Here is an 18,117-nt window from a genome sequence, read left to right as displayed (position 1 = left end):
TTGAAAAAAATTGACATTTTGACACTTAGCCTATCATTCTCCAGGGGATATTGTCATTGGCCTGTAGCCATGACATCTGAACTAAATCCCCTCCTTAATTTGTTTATCCTGAGTTATACCACGCTAAGCTTCTCTCACATACAGATTTCAAAACCCTGCTTAGGACCAAACAGGTTTAACTCAGTCTGTCTTTTGAGACTCTAATCATGAACTAAATCTTCTCCAGCTCAATCACGGCCACACAAATAAACACTACCCAGCAACTGAAATAACTCGTTAAAACTGTGGTTATTCTGGTCTGTCCTCATTCACTGGAAAAGAGAATGAAAATTAAAGATGGCCGTCAGCTTCAGGGCTGCAATGTTACACTGCAGGGTAATAGGTTTGTTGAGGTAATTTTTCTCTCTCTTCACATGTCCAGAGTTCAGATGTCATCATGATCAATCTGGGAAATGGGACAGCAGCGCTCTCCCTCACAGGGCATGGGGGGAAGAGTCACCCTTGGGTCATTCACCTCTCCTCCCCCCTTCCTTCACACTCTCCTCTAACTGGACTCTCCCCTAACCCTAATATGTCTCCTTCCCTCCATACACCTGGAGTACTGCCCAAGGGCTCCATTCCTACACTCACGCATACACGCAAACACGCACACACAAACACACAGGGGATCTTTCTCTTGGTACAGGGACAAGCTCCACTGCACTAAGGTTTCCAAGATGCGCTGAAGTAGAAGGTCCACACTGGAGTTGGGATAAATAAAGCACCGACACATCAACAAAAGGAACATAAACACTACACAGTCAACCTCAAACTCATTGACACTCATTCTTGACAAAAATATTAATGAAGAGACACCAGGGGAGTATTCCATCAAGGACAATCCAGGCTTATTTTTGATAAGTCTTGCGAGATTTCTCAAAACAAGCCTGGATTGTTTTTTAAATCTTGCGAGATTTATCAGAATAAGCCTGGATTTTCCTTTAGCGATGTTGATGGAATACCCCCCAGAAAAAAGTACTATGTAGCAACTAAACAAAATAACCATTCAAGGACATGGACAAAGTAGGAGGAATCTCAAGTGTGATCTCTATCGTAATAGAAAAGTCTGACTATCCCTTCCTTTCCTGAAGAGCAGTACATGTTTTTTTTACTGCAGAGCTGGGACCAGATACAGATGCAGGAGTTTGTCTGAGGGCAGAGCTCAGATCAAGCCTTCCTAAGCTCCTGTCCCACCTGTCAACTCCTGTCATCTCCCATCTCCACGTCTGTCCAGGCAGAAGGAGCTTAGAGGGCGGTGCTGTCCAGCACCTTAGATTCCTCTGGGGAGTTGTTGATTTCTTTCCCTCTTCTCTTTTTTTTTTATCATGATGAGGATCCGCTTCAATCAGCCTGATCTCTCAATTCTTGTTTCAACGAGTTATGCAAGAGCTGCGCTATCAGAATAACAATTGGGAGGAGAGATTAGCGCACTGGGCCGGGGAGAGAGAGAGAGAGAGAGAGAGAGAGAGAGAGAGAGAGAGAGAGAGAGAGAGAGAGAGAGAGAGAGAGAGAGAGAGAGAGAGGGAGAAAGAGAGAGAGAGAAGAGAGAGAGAAGAGAAAGAAAGAGATGAATGGAGGAAGAGAATCAAAGAAGAACCCTCTCAGTATGACATCATTTTACGTGGTGCCATCTCAATGGCTGCAAATGAGAACAGGAAATGAATAGATTTAACAGTCTAGTAAGGAGCAAAGCATAGATGCTATCTTTAAATGGTAGTGTAAAGTTTCAATGGTTGGATGCAAGAGACTGATCAAGAGGCAAGAGACTGATTAAGAGTCAAGAGACTGATCAAGAGGCAAATCCAAACCTGGACAGGTAATGAACCAGGGGGAGGCTGGAACGAACAACACTGCAGACACAGGCCTTCTCATTCGCAGGTTCATTTACATACATTAAATGTGAACTACGTTTGGGACAATTAATGGGATGAGGCTCCCAAAACCGTATCAGCCATTTCACATTCACATTTACCTGTACCTGGCCTGAGTGAACCACTCTGAGAGGAGCACGGCAGTGAACAGGCTCTGATCATCACTCAGCACTCATAGGGATCAGTGTTGACCAAACACCTGCTACTCACAGTACTGTACACCCACACTACATCCAGTCATATTGCAGTTCAAAGCAGTTCCAGTTCAGTACAATTGTAATTCTTCAAGGATATAAGTCATACAGTTGCATATAATGAACCAGGCAGCTGAAACAATCACCACATGCTGCAAAGTCCCCTGGGAATGCTTCTGTGCACCTGGAAGTGTAGGAGTTACTCTAGCACACCCTGACTGATTCTAAATGCAGTTGTTTTTAATTTCATTTTATTGTAACAAATTATGGCGAGTGCTACTTGAAAGAGGGAGTCGTTCCCCTTAATGAGCTGACGGGGGGCGGGGGGAGGGAGTGCGGGGGTGAGGGGGGGGGGGGGGGGCATGCTCATAAATCAAACCTCCACTGTTTAACCACTGAGGGGAGGGAGTGGGCTGGGCCACCACCACGTGCCCCCCTCCAGTCCCGCTTTAATTAAAGGAGTGCAGGCTGCAGCACCGAGCACCGCAGCGGCACAGCCCCAGTAACAGGCCTGAGATGGAAGGAGTGAGAATCAGTCCCTCCATAAATGTGACTCAATGCTGGGCCAGATCTGCTGAGTCATCAGTCTGACTGGTCCCACAGGGCCCCATAGAACACACTGACCGAATGACAGCCACCGGAAATCACATACCATCAATTAACACAGAGATGGGATCTCTGAGATTATGCTACAAAGGAGAAGGGATGGACCCACTGCTGTCTGGAACAACTTTCTTATCAACCCCTTAAGGAGTTCTCTACATTTGGATGTACTTATACACACCCAGCCAAACATAGAACTACACACTGACACACAAAGCCCACACAGTGGCGTTTTTACATTAGGGGCAGGTGGTGCAAGATGCTCGCTACATCTGAACGTTGTGGCAACATGTATTTTATATTTAATACAAAATAGTGATTCAATGGTGAAATTGGTGTGTATAAATATAATAGACCTGACTCACAATCCTTACAATGCAGTTTTGGAGTCATTTCTCTAGTGCGTGTGTGTTCTCACTCTGCGGACTGCGCTCTCTGTCCTATCTCTCTTCTGTGGGCAGTGGAGCACTCTGCCCCGTCGTTGCTAGGGGAATGTGTGTGTGATTGGTTTAAGCAGTGAAGAATTACATTGGGTGAAGGGGCAGAAATGTTTCTGCCCCAATGAATTCTGCCTAGCAACAGGTGGTGAAAAAATCTTAAACGCTAATGACGTTAACCTGGCCTGACGTGAAAGGAAATAATCACAAAGCAATTCAATTGAACTACTGTACTTCTGTTGCTAATGCTAGCTAGATATCAATGAATCATGTAGATTATTTGTTTACTGTGCGGTTTATTACCTTGAGTTTGGAAGACAAGTTGGAGATAAAACGTTTAGGGCCACACAGACCAATCAAGAGAATCAAGGACCCCAATTGAAATAAGCCAGTGTCTTTCTTGGGTTTTTATCCTGTTAGTTGACCTTGTATGTAATATGTACTTTCATGTACCTACTTCTGCAAATCTTCTAATAAAGTTTTCAATCAATCAATCAAACCAAAAGACTTGGTCCTGCTTCAGGGTGGGGATAAATGGCGCTTTTCCACTACCGTGCCGTACTGTGCCGGGCCGTGTGATCCCGGTTTGTTTTGCTTTCTCCACTGCCAACCGAGCCGTACTGGGCCATAGTACCCGTGCCGTTTTTAGTTCCAGTTCGAGAGGGGCTGTGTGTGACGTGTGACGCTGCAGACCGTTGATTGGTCAATGGTAATCGTCAACATCGTCATCCCATGTTCATAGACTTTATCGCTAACCGCCATTTTTAAATACCACAACAGATTTCACTCTCGGAAAATGTCCCTTACTGTTTCTGTAATAACTTATTAATAAAGATTAGAAAAATTATGATAACCATCTTATTATCTTAGTTTAATGTAATTTCAATGCATCATAGAACTTTTATTTACAACAAGCATAACAAAAAAATCGCTATTATGATGATGTGCTGTGCCTATGCTAGACCGTTCCTCAGTCCAGCTCGCTTCACCATCCCCCTTCTAAAACTGCCATCCCCCCTTTTCATCCCTTATGTCATTTTATCAATGAACATGGTATTACTGTTATTTCAACATTTAAGTCTCTTTCACACATAGTTCCCTATAATTTCCATGGAATCCCAAGCTGTGCTGACCAGGCGTTTTCGCTGTTCACTCATGAGCCAAATGCCGGTAGATTCGCGTCTTGCTCCCTTTATTAACACATGTCGGCGTTTCCCTGGTTGCGCGATCTACTAGAACTACTAGATCTACTAGAACTGAAAGTGGCAAGTAACAGGCACGTAACATCCATATGCTGTATAAATAAATATATTTGACTACCAGCAAGACACCGGAGCACTCATATCTATAACAAACGCAGAGATTGTGAGCCCCGCCGTCAGTCCAATGGGAGCGTCAAGCACAGCCTTTCCGTAGAAATACATTGCTCCCTATCTAACATTATATATCTAACGTTACATGTTTTAAGGCTGATCTGTGCATGATAGTGCTGCATTTTGACATCATTCTTATCGCATTTCCCCCCCCCGTTGAGCTGTATACCGGCACTTATTAAAATGAAGTGCTCTTATGACACTTAACTCCTCCTACTGTCACCGCTCGTTCCTGGTCTGTTGTGTATAATGGAGAACGTATCCTACCCGTACCATACCGAACTTTTCAAATGCGTGCCGTGCTGAGCCGTACCGGTCTGGTCAATGGAAAAGCGCCAAAAGTGACCCGTACGTTCAAACACGAATGGTTTGACAAAAACAGATGGTTAACTGATAGCACCTCGAAACATGCAGTGGTTTGTTTCCCATGCACACTTTTTGGTGGAGAGTGGAGACTATTTGGGCATCAGCTGGTTAAAAGAGTTTTAAAACATTCGCAAGAAACACAATGGGACAACAGTAACTGAACGTAACGCCCCAGTAACGCCCTTCCATGCTTTTCATTCAAAATCCATTGATCCAGGGAGAGATGGATTTCAAGAGTAAAGTCATCGAGAGGTTTACTCACGCAAAGAACCACCACACTACCTTCCTATTCAAGTGAGGTATGTTAGGGCATGTATGGCAAATGTATGACAAATGGACAGTGCGCCGTTCACTGTAGACAATATTGGTTTGGTTTTGTAGTCATTTTAAACGTGTTATACAGGCTGTGATATAAAGTGGAGGACTACATTTGATGTGTAGGCTAATGCCTTTGATGGGCACACGTGTTACTTGTTGCTTTCAGAACCCTGGACAGGGCTTGGGCTGTAGATATAGCTCCATTAAATTATCCTAGCCTAAATGTAAATGTGGCTTTTGTAGTGTGTTATAACCTGATGGTGTTTATTTGACATGGGGGGCTTAGGTGGCGTAGCGGACGAAGCTCTGACCACGTAACCGCAGGGTTCCCGGTTCGATTCCGGCCGCGGACATGTCCTGCATGTCATCCCTCCTCTCTCTCTCACCCATCCTTCCTGTCAAATCTCTACTGTCTCTGTCACAATAAAATATGAGTGGGACTGCCCCACTCAGAAAAAATTACTACAAGTTAACAATGTGCCACATCCTTGTATTTTGATAAAGCATGCAAGTTATTGAGGACACGAGTCTGTGACATGTTTTTACTTTGTTGCAGTATAGGCAACCTCAATGTAGCATTTTGTGTTGTGCCGAACGCTTAAGTGTATATGAAGTGTATTCAGTCTTGAAATCTTTCTGCTCCCTGGCACTCACAGCACAGCCCATAGCATATGCCTACCGTAGACTACCTTTATGTTTTGTAATGGTGACGTGATACAAAACTGCCCCTCCAGAAATGCGATGCTAAAATCGCCACTGAGCTCTCAGCATCCACAGGTCCATACTGATAGTGTCCCTAAAGGTTGGAGGAATCACCCATTGAGACCAGCAGTAGAGATACAGAGCTACACACCAGGGAGTCTAAGCTTAGAGTAGCACAATAACAAACCAAAAAAGACACTTCACCACAGTATGACTGCCACCAGCAGCATACACAGCTCACACACAATCATTAAAAGCATTAAACTCCAAATTGATCACTTCCAGCTCATGAGCCAATGAGGTTGCAAGCAGGCGGGCAGGCAGGCAGGGGGCTGTGGGCAGGTGCTCAGGTTGGCTCTAATGAGCTTAGTCACTCCCGCTCACTGCAGCACCTTTAATCCACTGCACCAAACTTGCGCACATACACACACACACACACACACACACACACACAGACACAGACACAGACACACACACACACACACACACACACACACACACACACACACACACACACCCACACCCACATCCACACCCAGACCCACACCCACACCGACACAGACACAGACAGACACACACACACTACGGAGATACACATCCATGCTTAGAGAGAGAGGAAGAGAGAGGGAGAGAGATGGAAACAGAGTGAAGAGAGACACATTAACGAGAAGGCACTGCTGGACTGTTGATACAATGCTGTCATCTCTACTCTGCATGAGTGATACTAGCCTACTACTACTACTACTACTACTACTACTACTACTACTACTACTACTACTACTACTACTACTACTACTACTACTACTACTACTATACTACTACTACTACTACTACTACTAATATACTACTACTACTATACTACTACTACTACTAAAATCCTACTACTACTAATATACTACTACTACTACTACTACTACTACTACTAATATACCACTACTACTACTACTACTACTAATATATACTACTACTACTACTACTACTACTACTACTATACTACTACTATACTACTACTACTAATAATAATAATAATAATAATAATAATAATAATAATAATATATACTACTACTACTATACTACTACTAAACTACTACTACTGTGGCACCATAGTCATCATCCACCAACACTGCCTCTACTACTACTGGGGAGAGCACAGACCTCTTGGGCATGCAAATACACACAGATTGTAATATAAAATATTCTATACCTACTTCACTGCTACAGTACAAACACTGATGTGCTGTACACAAAACACGCACAATATTAATATGTTATACATATTGCACTAACAAACGGACGTACTGTGTCATTGCACAGACAAGCTGGTTAATCAAAACATGCTGAGACACACTCTTGTTAAACCTTGGGGATACTAAATAATAATCACATGGCACTGAAGGCATCTGGAGTAATCTTGTCCCTGAATGGTCATTATGGGTAACTTTGTAATTGTCCAACTGCAGCACTCCAAGGCCTACTCCTAATGGGTCTCAGGGTTTTTAAACCAGTTAAGGGGACATTAATTGCATATTTGAATGTGTAATATTAGATTTTTGTCCTGCTATAATATTCCCAACATCAAGAATATGTGCACTCCTTTCTAAACCGGTATATAGTGACACATATATAGATATCTTAAACATTGTTATCTATTATTGTTACGGCTGGGCCGTCACACACGCCCTCCCCCGCCCCCACAACTCGAGCACAGCGTGCTCTCCGCCGCAGGTGAAGCTCGTTCCCGGTGATTGGAGGGTTATCCAGCCACAGTCAAACCCACACACCTGTCTCCACTCCCCAATCAACCCTCTGGCTACATCTACCCTGGACTCCCTTCAATCACCGTCAGTTCTTCCCTAAGAATGACCTGGCAAGTATCCTCTGCGATTGGTTATGAACTTTGCTCTTGTGCCTATTCTCGTGATTCGTTAATATCTTGTGTACTGGCCTACCGTGGAGACTTACCCTGCTTTCCTGTTCCTCCACAGCCTATGCCAACCACTACCGCCATCCCGCCAGGTTGAAACCCCCAGCCCGCCAGGCTGAAACCTCCGGACTCATCATCTGTGTTTCCACCCACCTGCACTGTAAATAAATACCCTACGGGGCTAACACTATATTCTGCCTCCGGTGTCGTGTCCTTGAGCTCCCTCGCCCCCGTGTCATAACAGAAGAACTGACCATGCAATTGGGCTCAGACGACACGAAGGACCGGACACCATCTCCCACCCCTGGATCCGGCCCGACGGCTATCCAGATCCTCGCGGAACACACTCACCTCCTCCAGGCGGCCGCTACAGCGTGCCAGGCCCTGAACACTCGCCTGACAACCCAGGAGGCTAACCAGGAGCACCGCGCCACCCAGATGCAGCACCTCATCTCTACGACCCAAGCGCTTACAGCACAGGTGGCCGCGCTCGCAGCCTTTGCCCCCCCCCCTGCTCTCCCTGACCCTGCCCAGCTACCGGCACCACCTACTGGACAGCCACGGGAGCCCCACCTAGCCAGCCCCCGCCCCTTCGACGGAGCCTTCGCCCAGTTCCGAGGCTTCATCCTCCAGTGCGAGTTGGTGTTCTCCCATCAGCCCAGCCAATTCGGGTCGCCGGCAGCCCGGGTGGCGTTCATCACCAACCTCACCACCGGCGACGCCCTGAATTGGGTCCAGGCCACCCTCTGCGCCCGCCCTGACCTGTTCGGTGACTACGCTACCTTCCTCACGGAGCTCAAGAGGGTTTTCGACCACCCCACTGCAGGACAGGAGGTCGGGGCGCGACTGATGTCACTCCACCAGGGGAACCGGACCGCGGCGGCCTACTCTACCGAGTTTCGCACCCTGGCAGCCGGAAGCGGGTGGAATGACAGGGCACTGCGATCTGCTTTCCGCCAGGGGCTGAGTGAGGCCATCAAGGACGAGCTCGTCCGGGACAGACCCGCCGCCCTGGACGAACTAGTGGCCCTAGCCATCGACGTTGACGAGCGCTCCCGGGAGCGTCGGAGAGAGAGAGGGCGCTACCAGACCAGCTCGCCACGCCCCCAGGACCCTATCGTCACCGCCAACCCCTCCTCCGCACGGGAGTCGACCTACACCCCATGCACTGGCGAGGAGCCGATGCAGCTTGGTCGAGCCCGCCTCACCACGGCGGAGAAGGAGAGGAGAAGGGCCCAGGGCCTGTGCCTCTACTGTGGAGAGAAGGGACACCTCCGTGACACCTGCCCGTCCCTATCAAAAGGGCAGGCTCACCCGAAGGGGGAATCCGGGTGAGCCGTCTCTCTCAATCCCCACCTACCACCAGCCCAGCCAGGTTCTCTGTCACCCTCTCCTGGCAGGGGCAGAACCTCACGGTCGAGGCCATTATTGACTCGGGAGCAGACGAGAACTTTATGGACGCCCAGCTGGCCCGCTCAGCTGCCGTTCCCCTCGTTGCCCTCGAGACCCCCCTCTCCGTCTCAGCCCTAGACGGACACAGCCTGGGGCCTCTCACCCACCGCTCTACACCCCTCTCCTTGACCGTCTCGGGGAACCATGTGGAGGAGATCCGGTTTTACATCCTCAAGACCCCCCAGTCCCCGCTCATCCTGGGACGACCGTGGCTCGAGCTCCACATTCCCCATGTCAGCTATGGTGAGGGACGTATCCTGAGCTGGAGTACCGCATGCTACGCCCGGTGCCTCCGTGCCGCCCATACCCCCACATCGCCTCTGCGACCGCCTCCGGCTCCCCCTGACCTCTCCTCCATCCCAGAGGTCTACCACGACCTCGGAGAGGTCTTCAGCAAGGAGCGTGCTCGCACCCTGCCGCCTCACCGGCCCTACGACTGTGCCGTCGAGCTCCGCCCTGGCAACAAACTTCCGGTCAGTCGCCTCTACAACCTTGCCCCCCCGGAGAAGGCAGCCATGGACACCTACATCTCCGACTGTCTGGCTGAGGGGCTCATCCGTCCATCACACTCCCCGGTGGCAGCGGGGTTTTTCTTCGTGAAGAAGAAGGATGGAACCCTCAGGCCATGCATTGACTACCGTGAGCTCAATGCCATCACCGTCCGGAACACCTATCCTCTCCCCCTCATGAGCTCCAACTTTGAGCCCCTCCTTGGGGCCACCATCTTCACTAAGCTGGACCTCCGGAACGCCTACCATCTGGTCCGGATTCGTGAGGGTGACGAGTGGAAGACGGCGTTCAAGACCCCCCGTGGCCACTATGAGTACCTTGTCATGCCCTTTGGTCTCACTAACGCCCCCTCCGTCTTTCAGGCCCTCATGAACGACGTCCTCAGGGACATGCTGGACATCTTTGTCGTCCTCTACCTGGATGACATCCTAGTATTCTCCAGGAACCCTGAGGAGCATGTCCAACATGTCCGCCTAGTCCTCCAGCGCCTACTGGAGAATCGCCTTTTTATTAAGGCTGAGAAGTGCTCGTTCCACACTCACTCTGTGGAATTCCTGGGGCTCATCGTGGAGGGTGGGTTGACTCGCCCTGACCCCAAGAAGACTCGGGCCGTCGTCGAGTGGGGCCAACCTACCACCCGGAAACAGCTGCAGTCATTTCTCGGCTTTGCCAACTTCTACCGGCGATTCATCCGGGACTTCAGCCGGGTAGCCGCCCCCCTCACTGCCCTCACCTCCCCCCTGCGCCAGTTCACGTGGACACCAGCAGCCAGCGCTGCCTTCAGTGACCTGAAGAGGCTCTTCACCTCGGCGCCGGTCCTAATCAACCCAGACCCCTCTAGGCCCTTCATTGTGGAAGTGGACGCCTCTGACACGGGCGTCGGTGGCGTGCTCTCTCAACGATCGGAGGACCAGACCGTGCACCCCTGCGCCTTCTACTCCCGCCGTTATACCTCCGCCGAGGCCAACTACGACATCGGGAACCGCGAGCTGCTGGCGGTGGTGGAGGCGTTCCACGAGTGGCGGCACTGGCTGGAGGGCGCAGAGCACCCCTTCACCGTCTGGTCGGACCACAAGAACCTAACCTACATCAAGTCGGCCAGGCGGTTGAACTCCCGTCAGGCACGCTGGGCCCTGTTCCTCGGGCGGTTTAACTTCCACCTCACGTTCCGTCCGGGCTCCCTGAACGCCAAGGCTGACTCCCTTTCTCGGCTCCATGCCGCAGAGGAGGAACCCACCACTCCTGACACCATCGTTCCATCCTCCCGGGTCGTTGGAGTGGTCACCCTGGAGATCGAGGCGGTGGTCAGAGCTGCACAGCGCACCCAGCCAGATCCCCGACCGGGGTCCCCCGGCCGTCTCTTCGTCCCGGACGCCGTCAGAACCAAGGTGATGCAGTGGGGCCACGCCAGCCGCTTCGCCTGCCATCCTGGGGCCCTACGCACACTGTCCTTCCTGCGCCGGCGGTTCTGGTGGTCCACCATGGCCGCGAACGTCAGGGAGTTCGTCTCGGCCTGCCCTACCTGCGCTCGCAGCAAGGCATCCCACCGGCCGCCTTCAGGACTGCTGCGGCCTCTACCCGTGCCCGGTCGACCGTGGTCCCACCTCGCCATGGACTTCGTGACCGGCCTTCCCCCGTCCCTAGGCAACACGGTCATCCTCACCATCGTGGACCGCTTCTCCAAGTCCGTGCGGTTGGTAGCTCTGGCAAAGCTACCGACCTCGGCGGAGACGGCGGAGCTACTCACCACCCACGTCTTCCGGCTTTACGGGCTTCCCCAGGATGTGGTTTCCGACCGTGGCCCCCAGTTCACATCCAAGGTGTGGCAGGCCTTCTGTTCGGGGATTGGGGCCACGACCAGCCTCTCCTCCGGCTACCATCCCCAGACCAATGGGCAGGCGGAGAGAGCCAACCAGAGCCTGGAGTCGGCACTCCGCTGCATGTCCTCCCTCCATCCATCCTCCTGGAGCAAGGACCTACCCTGGGTGGAGTACTCCCTGAACGCCATGGTGAACGAAGCCACCGGCCGGTCCCCCTTCGAGTGCTCCTTGGGGTACCAGCCACCCCTGCTTTCTACCCAGGAGGGCGAAGCGTCGGTACCATCAGTCCAGGCACACCTCCTTCGCTGTCGTCGGGTCTGGACCTCCGTACGCTCGGCCTTGCTTCGGGCCACCGCCCGAACTACCCGAAGCGCCAACCGTCGTCGCACTCCAGCTCCGGTGTACCAGGTGGGCCAGAGGGTCTGGCTCTCCACGGCGGATCTCCCCCTCAATGTCCCCTCCCGGAAGTTGGCGTCGAGGTACATCGGCCCCTACGCCATCGACCGGGTCATCAACCCCGCTGCCATCCGGCTGGTCCTCCCTCACTCCCTCCGTCGGATCCACCCGGTGTTCCACGTCTCCCGGGTTAAGCCCCATGTCGCCAGCGACCTGATGCCACCAGCCCCTGCACCGCCCCCTCCTCAGTTGGTGGATGGCCACCCCCAGTGGGCGGTAAGGAGGCTCCTCAGGGCTCGTCGCTGTGGCCGGGGTTTCCAGTACCTGGTGGACTGGGAAGGATATGGCCCAGAGGAACGGAGCTGGATTCCCCGGTCCCAGATCATGTCCCCGGTCCTCCTCAGGGACTTCTATCGGGCCCACCCGGAGGCTCCGGGCCGGTCGCCAGGAGGCTCCCCCTCGGGGGGGGGTCCTGTTACGGCTGGGCCGTCACACACGCCCTCCCCCGCCCCCACAACTCGAGCACAGCGTGCTCTCCGCCGCAGGTGAAGCTCGTTCCCGGTGATTGGAGGGTTATCCAGCCACAGTCAAACCCACACACCTGTCTCCACTCCCCAATCAACCCTCTGGCTACATCTACCCTGGACTCCCTTCAATCACCGTCAGTTCTTCCCTAAGAATGACCTGGCAAGTATCCTCTGCGATTGGTTATGAACTTTGCTCTTGTGCCTATTCTCGTGATTCGTTAATATCTTGTGTACTGGCCTACCGTGGAGACTTACCCTGCTTTCCTGTTCCTCCACAGCCTATGCCAACCACTACCGCCATCCCGCCAGGTTGAAACCCCCAGCCCGCCAGGCTGAAACCTCCGGACTCATCATCTGTGTTTCCACCCACCTGCACTGTAAATAAATACCCTACGGGGCTAACACTATATTCTGCCTCCGGTGTCGTGTCCTTGAGCTCCCTCGCCCCCGTGTCATAACAATTATTCTGTGTTAAAAGACACATGCTTACTGTTCTGAGTACTGTCTATAAACATTACTGGGAAAAATTGGGATTTCAGACAGTGAATAATGAGCCAGGCAAAGTGCTGACCTCAGCTACTGCACTGTACATCTCAGTAGGGTTTAACATCAAGTTCCACAAATAAACCAATTCAACCTAGAAGACTGTTAGATGTGGATATACACTCACACACAAAGAAGAGAAAGTAGGTGTACACTGGAACAATAGGGCTTTGTCCTCATAGTGACAACACTCATTTTTCCAGAGGAGGCAACTCATCAATAAAAGGGATATGAGGACAACAGATCCACAGTCCGGTGACTGCCTTGCGAGCAACGCAAGAATGCCTCATACAATATAAGCAATTACACTGATATAAGACACAAGCATTTTCACCCTTTGTTGTCTGATAGCAAAGACAAGTATAGAGGGAATTATAGAGATCCAGATAGGCTTCAACACCTTGGTACTGTATGTCCATACTGTTGACAGGGTATCTATGGTGACAAACAGAGGGAACTTACATAACAGTAAATAGAGCTTCTGTACTGTCAAATGTTGTTAAAACGTGTGTGTGTGTGTGTGTGTGTGTGTGTGTGTGTGTGTGTGTGTCTTTAAAGTGTGTTGCACAAAATCCTGTAGTGTTGTCCATGATTAGACATTTACATTTTTTGGCATTTAGCAGACACCTTTATCCAAAGCAACTTACAACAAATACATTTGAGTAAGTAAGTCTCTATCAGTCTTAGCAGGAAAAAGTAATCTATGCTCAGGCCAGATCCCCTTTCCTTTTTCCAAAATGAACCCCTCATCCACCTATGTGTGTGTGTGTGTGTGTGTGTGTGTGTGTGTGTGTTTGTTTGTTAGTGTGTCTTTATTTGTAAAGTGATAGATGCGGGTCTGTGACAGAAGATTGACCTTGCTACGGTAGCACTGTGAGGACAGGGACACTCCAGAGAAACAAGAGGAGCAGATTGATCCATAAAAACAGGTGTCAAGTAGCTAATTCTGTATGAGGAAAAATATCTATAACTCAGTCTAATGATGCTGACTGCAACCATATCTCAATACATGTATGAATGACCATGAGACCTTCAATCAATATATCTCATACATATAAGTCATACACATAGTCACTGAGATGAGAACTGCTTCACAAAAAACCATGGAAGGCCATCAAACTCATGAGGGAACATCAGGACCACACGGTACCCTCTGAATAACCGACTGTACTCCAGCAGTGGTCTTACTGTCACCCTTATCCAACGCTGGTGTTTAGTAGGTGTGGGGTTTTCGCCCTGCTGTCTGTATCACACAGAGCTTCAGAGCCTCAGGCCCACAGCTAGGGAGCAGGAACATTCCACACTGCTGTTTGAACCCTATTGTCCTAGCTCTGATAGAAAAGGAACATTTAGAAAGTCAAATAAAATGTTCCCCCCAGTGACACGGCAACCAAGATAGCCTCTAAGCTGGCGTTGAAAACGGAAAGGGGAAGCTGGGAGGGTCGTTACATAAGTGACATGGGATACTCTGAAACCATACACTTTCAATCAAAGTTGGGCTGCATTATCAGCATTGAGCCAGAACGTCCGTCCCTTCCCCCTCCTGCTCTGGTCTCTCCCTCCATGCTGTGTTCCTGGCTGACTCGCCACCACCGGCGTCCGCAGAAACACACACAAGCACCATCGCATGCACGCTCACACAAACACACACACACACACATGCATACGAAGCATACTGTAGACAGAGTGCATCGTTGAACACAAGCACTTTGGTCAGCTTTACTATGAAATGTATGTATTGCTTAGTGGTTTTGGTTTAAAAAATGAAACCAGTGTAGATTGAAAAGCAGCGCGGGAAAAGGGTAGCAAGATACAGAGGAGAGGACAGGACAATATTACAAATATATTAAACTATTAAAACACCTTACTATCTACCTATTCTGGCTTCTTCCAACTGGAAAATGACAGATAACATGAACCTATAAGTAATAACTCAAAACCAACACAAGCCTCTCCACAGTGAACAGTAGAAGTCTGATCATTGGACAGCTAGAAAGCAGAATGAGAGCCACAGAGCTCAAGCCCCCCCCCCCCGCCCCCCCCGCCCCCACCATCAGTGTGTGCCAACCCTTGCAGAGACACCTGTCCCAGGTAGGTCTGACTCATATCCTCTCTCTGCCCCTCATGTTCGACCCCTCCCTCCATGCCTCCCATCTCTCACTCTCCCTCACTCTAGAAATGTTTTTTTCTCTTTCCCAACCTTGTGTTTATAGCTGACTCTCTTTCTCCCCCCCCTAAACCCCTCCCCCCCACCCCTCACCCCTCACCCCCCCATCCCACCACATCCCTCTCTCCCTCCCCCATCGGCTCATCTCTCCCTTCCCGGGGGCCTCCTCCTGTAGGTGAGGAACACTGTCCGTGTGTCTGTCCGTAACACACTGTCTCTGCTGCATCAGCATGAGATCGCTTTACAGCAGCCCTGTTCCACACAGACCGCTGCAGAGTCAGGTTCAGGACACCGAGAACTGGCTTATTAAGACACTTCACAAAACACACTGGCTTTGGGGAATACTTTTTCATGAATGAAACGAGGTGACCATGAGACTAGAAGAGTAAAGTAGGCATTTTTTTTATATACAGGGTGATTTCTAATCCACACTGGTCGGTCGGTCATCGATGAAGCAGAGATTTACAGTTGAGAGCAGCGAGAGTCACTAATCCGACAGCCACCGGCGCTACAGTGCCACGGTAGGGCACACAGGTGCCAGACGCACCCGGTATGACACAAGCCTACAGGTATTCCTCAGCTCTGTAGAATGTCAATGAAAAGAGGAAGCGGGGAGAATGAGAAAAGAGAGAGAGAGAGAGAGAGAGTGGCGCACACAAACGGACTCTCTCATGTCTCACATCGCCTCCGTAAGTTATCTGTGTGGCAGTGAAATGTCGCTCATTGAAACAATACACCGCAGTGTGAAGACAAAGAGAGAGAGAGAGAGAGAGAGGAGAGACAGAGACAGAGAGAGAGAGTGAGAGAGACAGAGACAGAGAGAGAGAGTGAGAGAGACAGAGACAGAGAGAGAGAGAGAAGAGTGACAGAGAGAGAGAGAGAGAGAAGAGAGACAGAGACAGAGGAGTGGGACAGAGACAGAGAATAAGAGCAGAGACAGAGACAGAGAGAGAGAGAGAGAGAGAGACACAGAGCGATGTACAGTATCATACAGATATATATATATCGATAGGACAGCTCTGCCCCAGTACAGTCAGTAAAGCAGGTAGAGGAGCAGGAGGAGAGCATGCAGTGGGTTTACCGTAGTGTCCCCATGTCTGTATGCACAGTACATGTGTGTCAGTGCAACTGTGCACACACAGTAGAAACACAGCCTCAGAAGTGTATTTCCATGTGTGCCCCAGCACCCCTGACCAAAGCTTAGCATGAGAGAGAAAGAAGGGGGGCATCTCTCTCCCTCCTGCCCCACTCTCCAGCCCCCCCCCCCTACCCTGACCCCCCTGTGAGCTGCCCCCTTACCTTGCGCTTTTTATCCCGCGAGCGGTTTCTCTTCTTGGCCTTCTCCTCCTCCTTCTCCTTGCGTTCCGCCTCAAGTTGGATTTCTAAATCCTTGTTCTTGCGGAGATGTTTGGCGGCTTGTGCCATGGTGCTGCCCGGTGCTGTCCGGTGTCGGTCGCACGGCGCGGAGAAGTCCCGAACGGGTTGGGGGGCTGCAGTGCTGGGGGGTCCTGCCTGCCGCCTGGCGGACGCTAACGGTACCGGTGTGTGTTCCCGTACGGCCCTGCAGCGTCTGAGAGAGTGTGCTCACACTCTGCCTCCTCCTCCTCCTATTCAGCAGTGCAGACACACACACACACACACACACACACCACACACGCACACACACACGGACACACACGGACACAAACACACAGGGAGGCAGTCCTTAGCCGTCTGCTGTTGGATGCTACTGCAGCGCAGCTCCCGCTCTCTCTCTCTCTCTCTCTCTCTCTCTCTCTCTCTCTCTCTCTCTCTCTCTCTCTCTCTCTCTCTCTCTCTCTCTCACACTCTCTCCCTCCGTCTCTCTCTCACACACACTTTACCAGTCAAATTGTTTTCGCTCCCTCTCCCTCCCTCTCTCTGCTCTTCTGTTCCCCCTCTCTCTCTCTCTGAACCACAGCAAGGGAACAGAGAGGAATGTAGGCTGTCCACACAGGTGATGCAGACTTCTCTACCTCTCTTCTTTTCTCTTCCTCTCACTCTCTTTCGCGTCTCTCCCCTGCTGTTCTGCTGTCCTGAGAAACAACTCCTACCCCCCTCTAAGAAAAGGAGGAGATTAAAAAGGAATGGAGTGATAGTCGGTGGAGGGCAAGCCTGAACAGCTTTAAATCAAAGTCAAATCTCCCTCTCCCTCTCTCTCACTCTCTCTCTCTCTCTCTCTCTCTCTCTCTCTCTCTCTCTCTCTCTCTCTCTCTCTCTCTCTCACTGCATTTGGCTTGTCTTTCCTGTCCTTTTATGTCTTTCCTCAGTCTCTGCTGTGTCCATCTGCGGATGGAGCGGTGAGTGCTCACTCGCTGCGGCTCTGCTACAGAGGAGCAGTGAGCACCCTGGCCATTCTGAGTATCACTCACACACTCAAGAGACTAGAGAAGAAAGAAGAAGAAGAAAAAAAATCTAAACATGCACGTAAAACCTGCCTCTCGCTTGCAGACTGTCCGGCTCCCTCCCTCTTCCTCTCTCGCTGCTGCTCCCCCCCTCCCTCTCTCCCTCTCGCTCTCCCTCTCTCCCTGCTCTTCAGGCGCTGCGGCGAATAGGATTGGTACCCATACAAGCTGGCTGGTGCAGTGTGTGTGTACATCCCTGTGTGTACAATGTGCAAGTGTTTGTGTGAGCAGTAATATACTTTTTTCTATCACTCTCTGGGCTGCAGTAATAACACCAGCCTGCTACCTTCCAGCTCTGGTTTCTCTCCTTCTCTCTCACACTCCCCCTCCCCCTCATCCCCCTCTTTCTCTCCCTCCCTTCCTCTCTCTTGGTCAATCTTGTTCCCACTCCCTCTTTGGTATGCTGCTACACTAGGGGGGGTAATATAAGAACAGCAGAAAGCAGCTTCTTA

The 18,117-nt window shown here is 50.7% G+C and overlaps 1 protein-coding gene across 6 annotated transcripts in view; it reads right to left on the bottom strand.

Annotated features, from left to right (window-relative positions):
* The window catches only part of ank1a (ankyrin 1, erythrocytic a), a gene marked incomplete at both ends in the record, with an annotated part of 103,714 nt that extends 87,047 nt beyond the window's left edge, over nt 1–16,667 (bottom strand). For all 6 annotated transcript variants that reach the window (XM_080530703.1, XM_080530704.1, XM_080530708.1 and 3 more), the window contains one exon: nt 16,542–16,667. In XM_080530703.1, the coding sequence (XP_080386829.1) occupies nt 16,542–16,667 (126 nt within the window). The remainder of the gene's footprint in view (nt 1–16,541) is intronic.
* Between the last annotated feature and the right edge of the window lie 1,450 nt (nt 16,668–18,117).

This window comes from Nansenia antarctica (genome assembly GCF_963989245.1).
Source record: "Nansenia antarctica genome assembly, chromosome: 5".
NCBI lineage: Eukaryota > Metazoa > Chordata > Actinopteri > Argentiniformes > Microstomatidae > Nansenia > Nansenia antarctica.
This window is presented reverse-complemented; position numbering and strand designations above follow the sequence as displayed.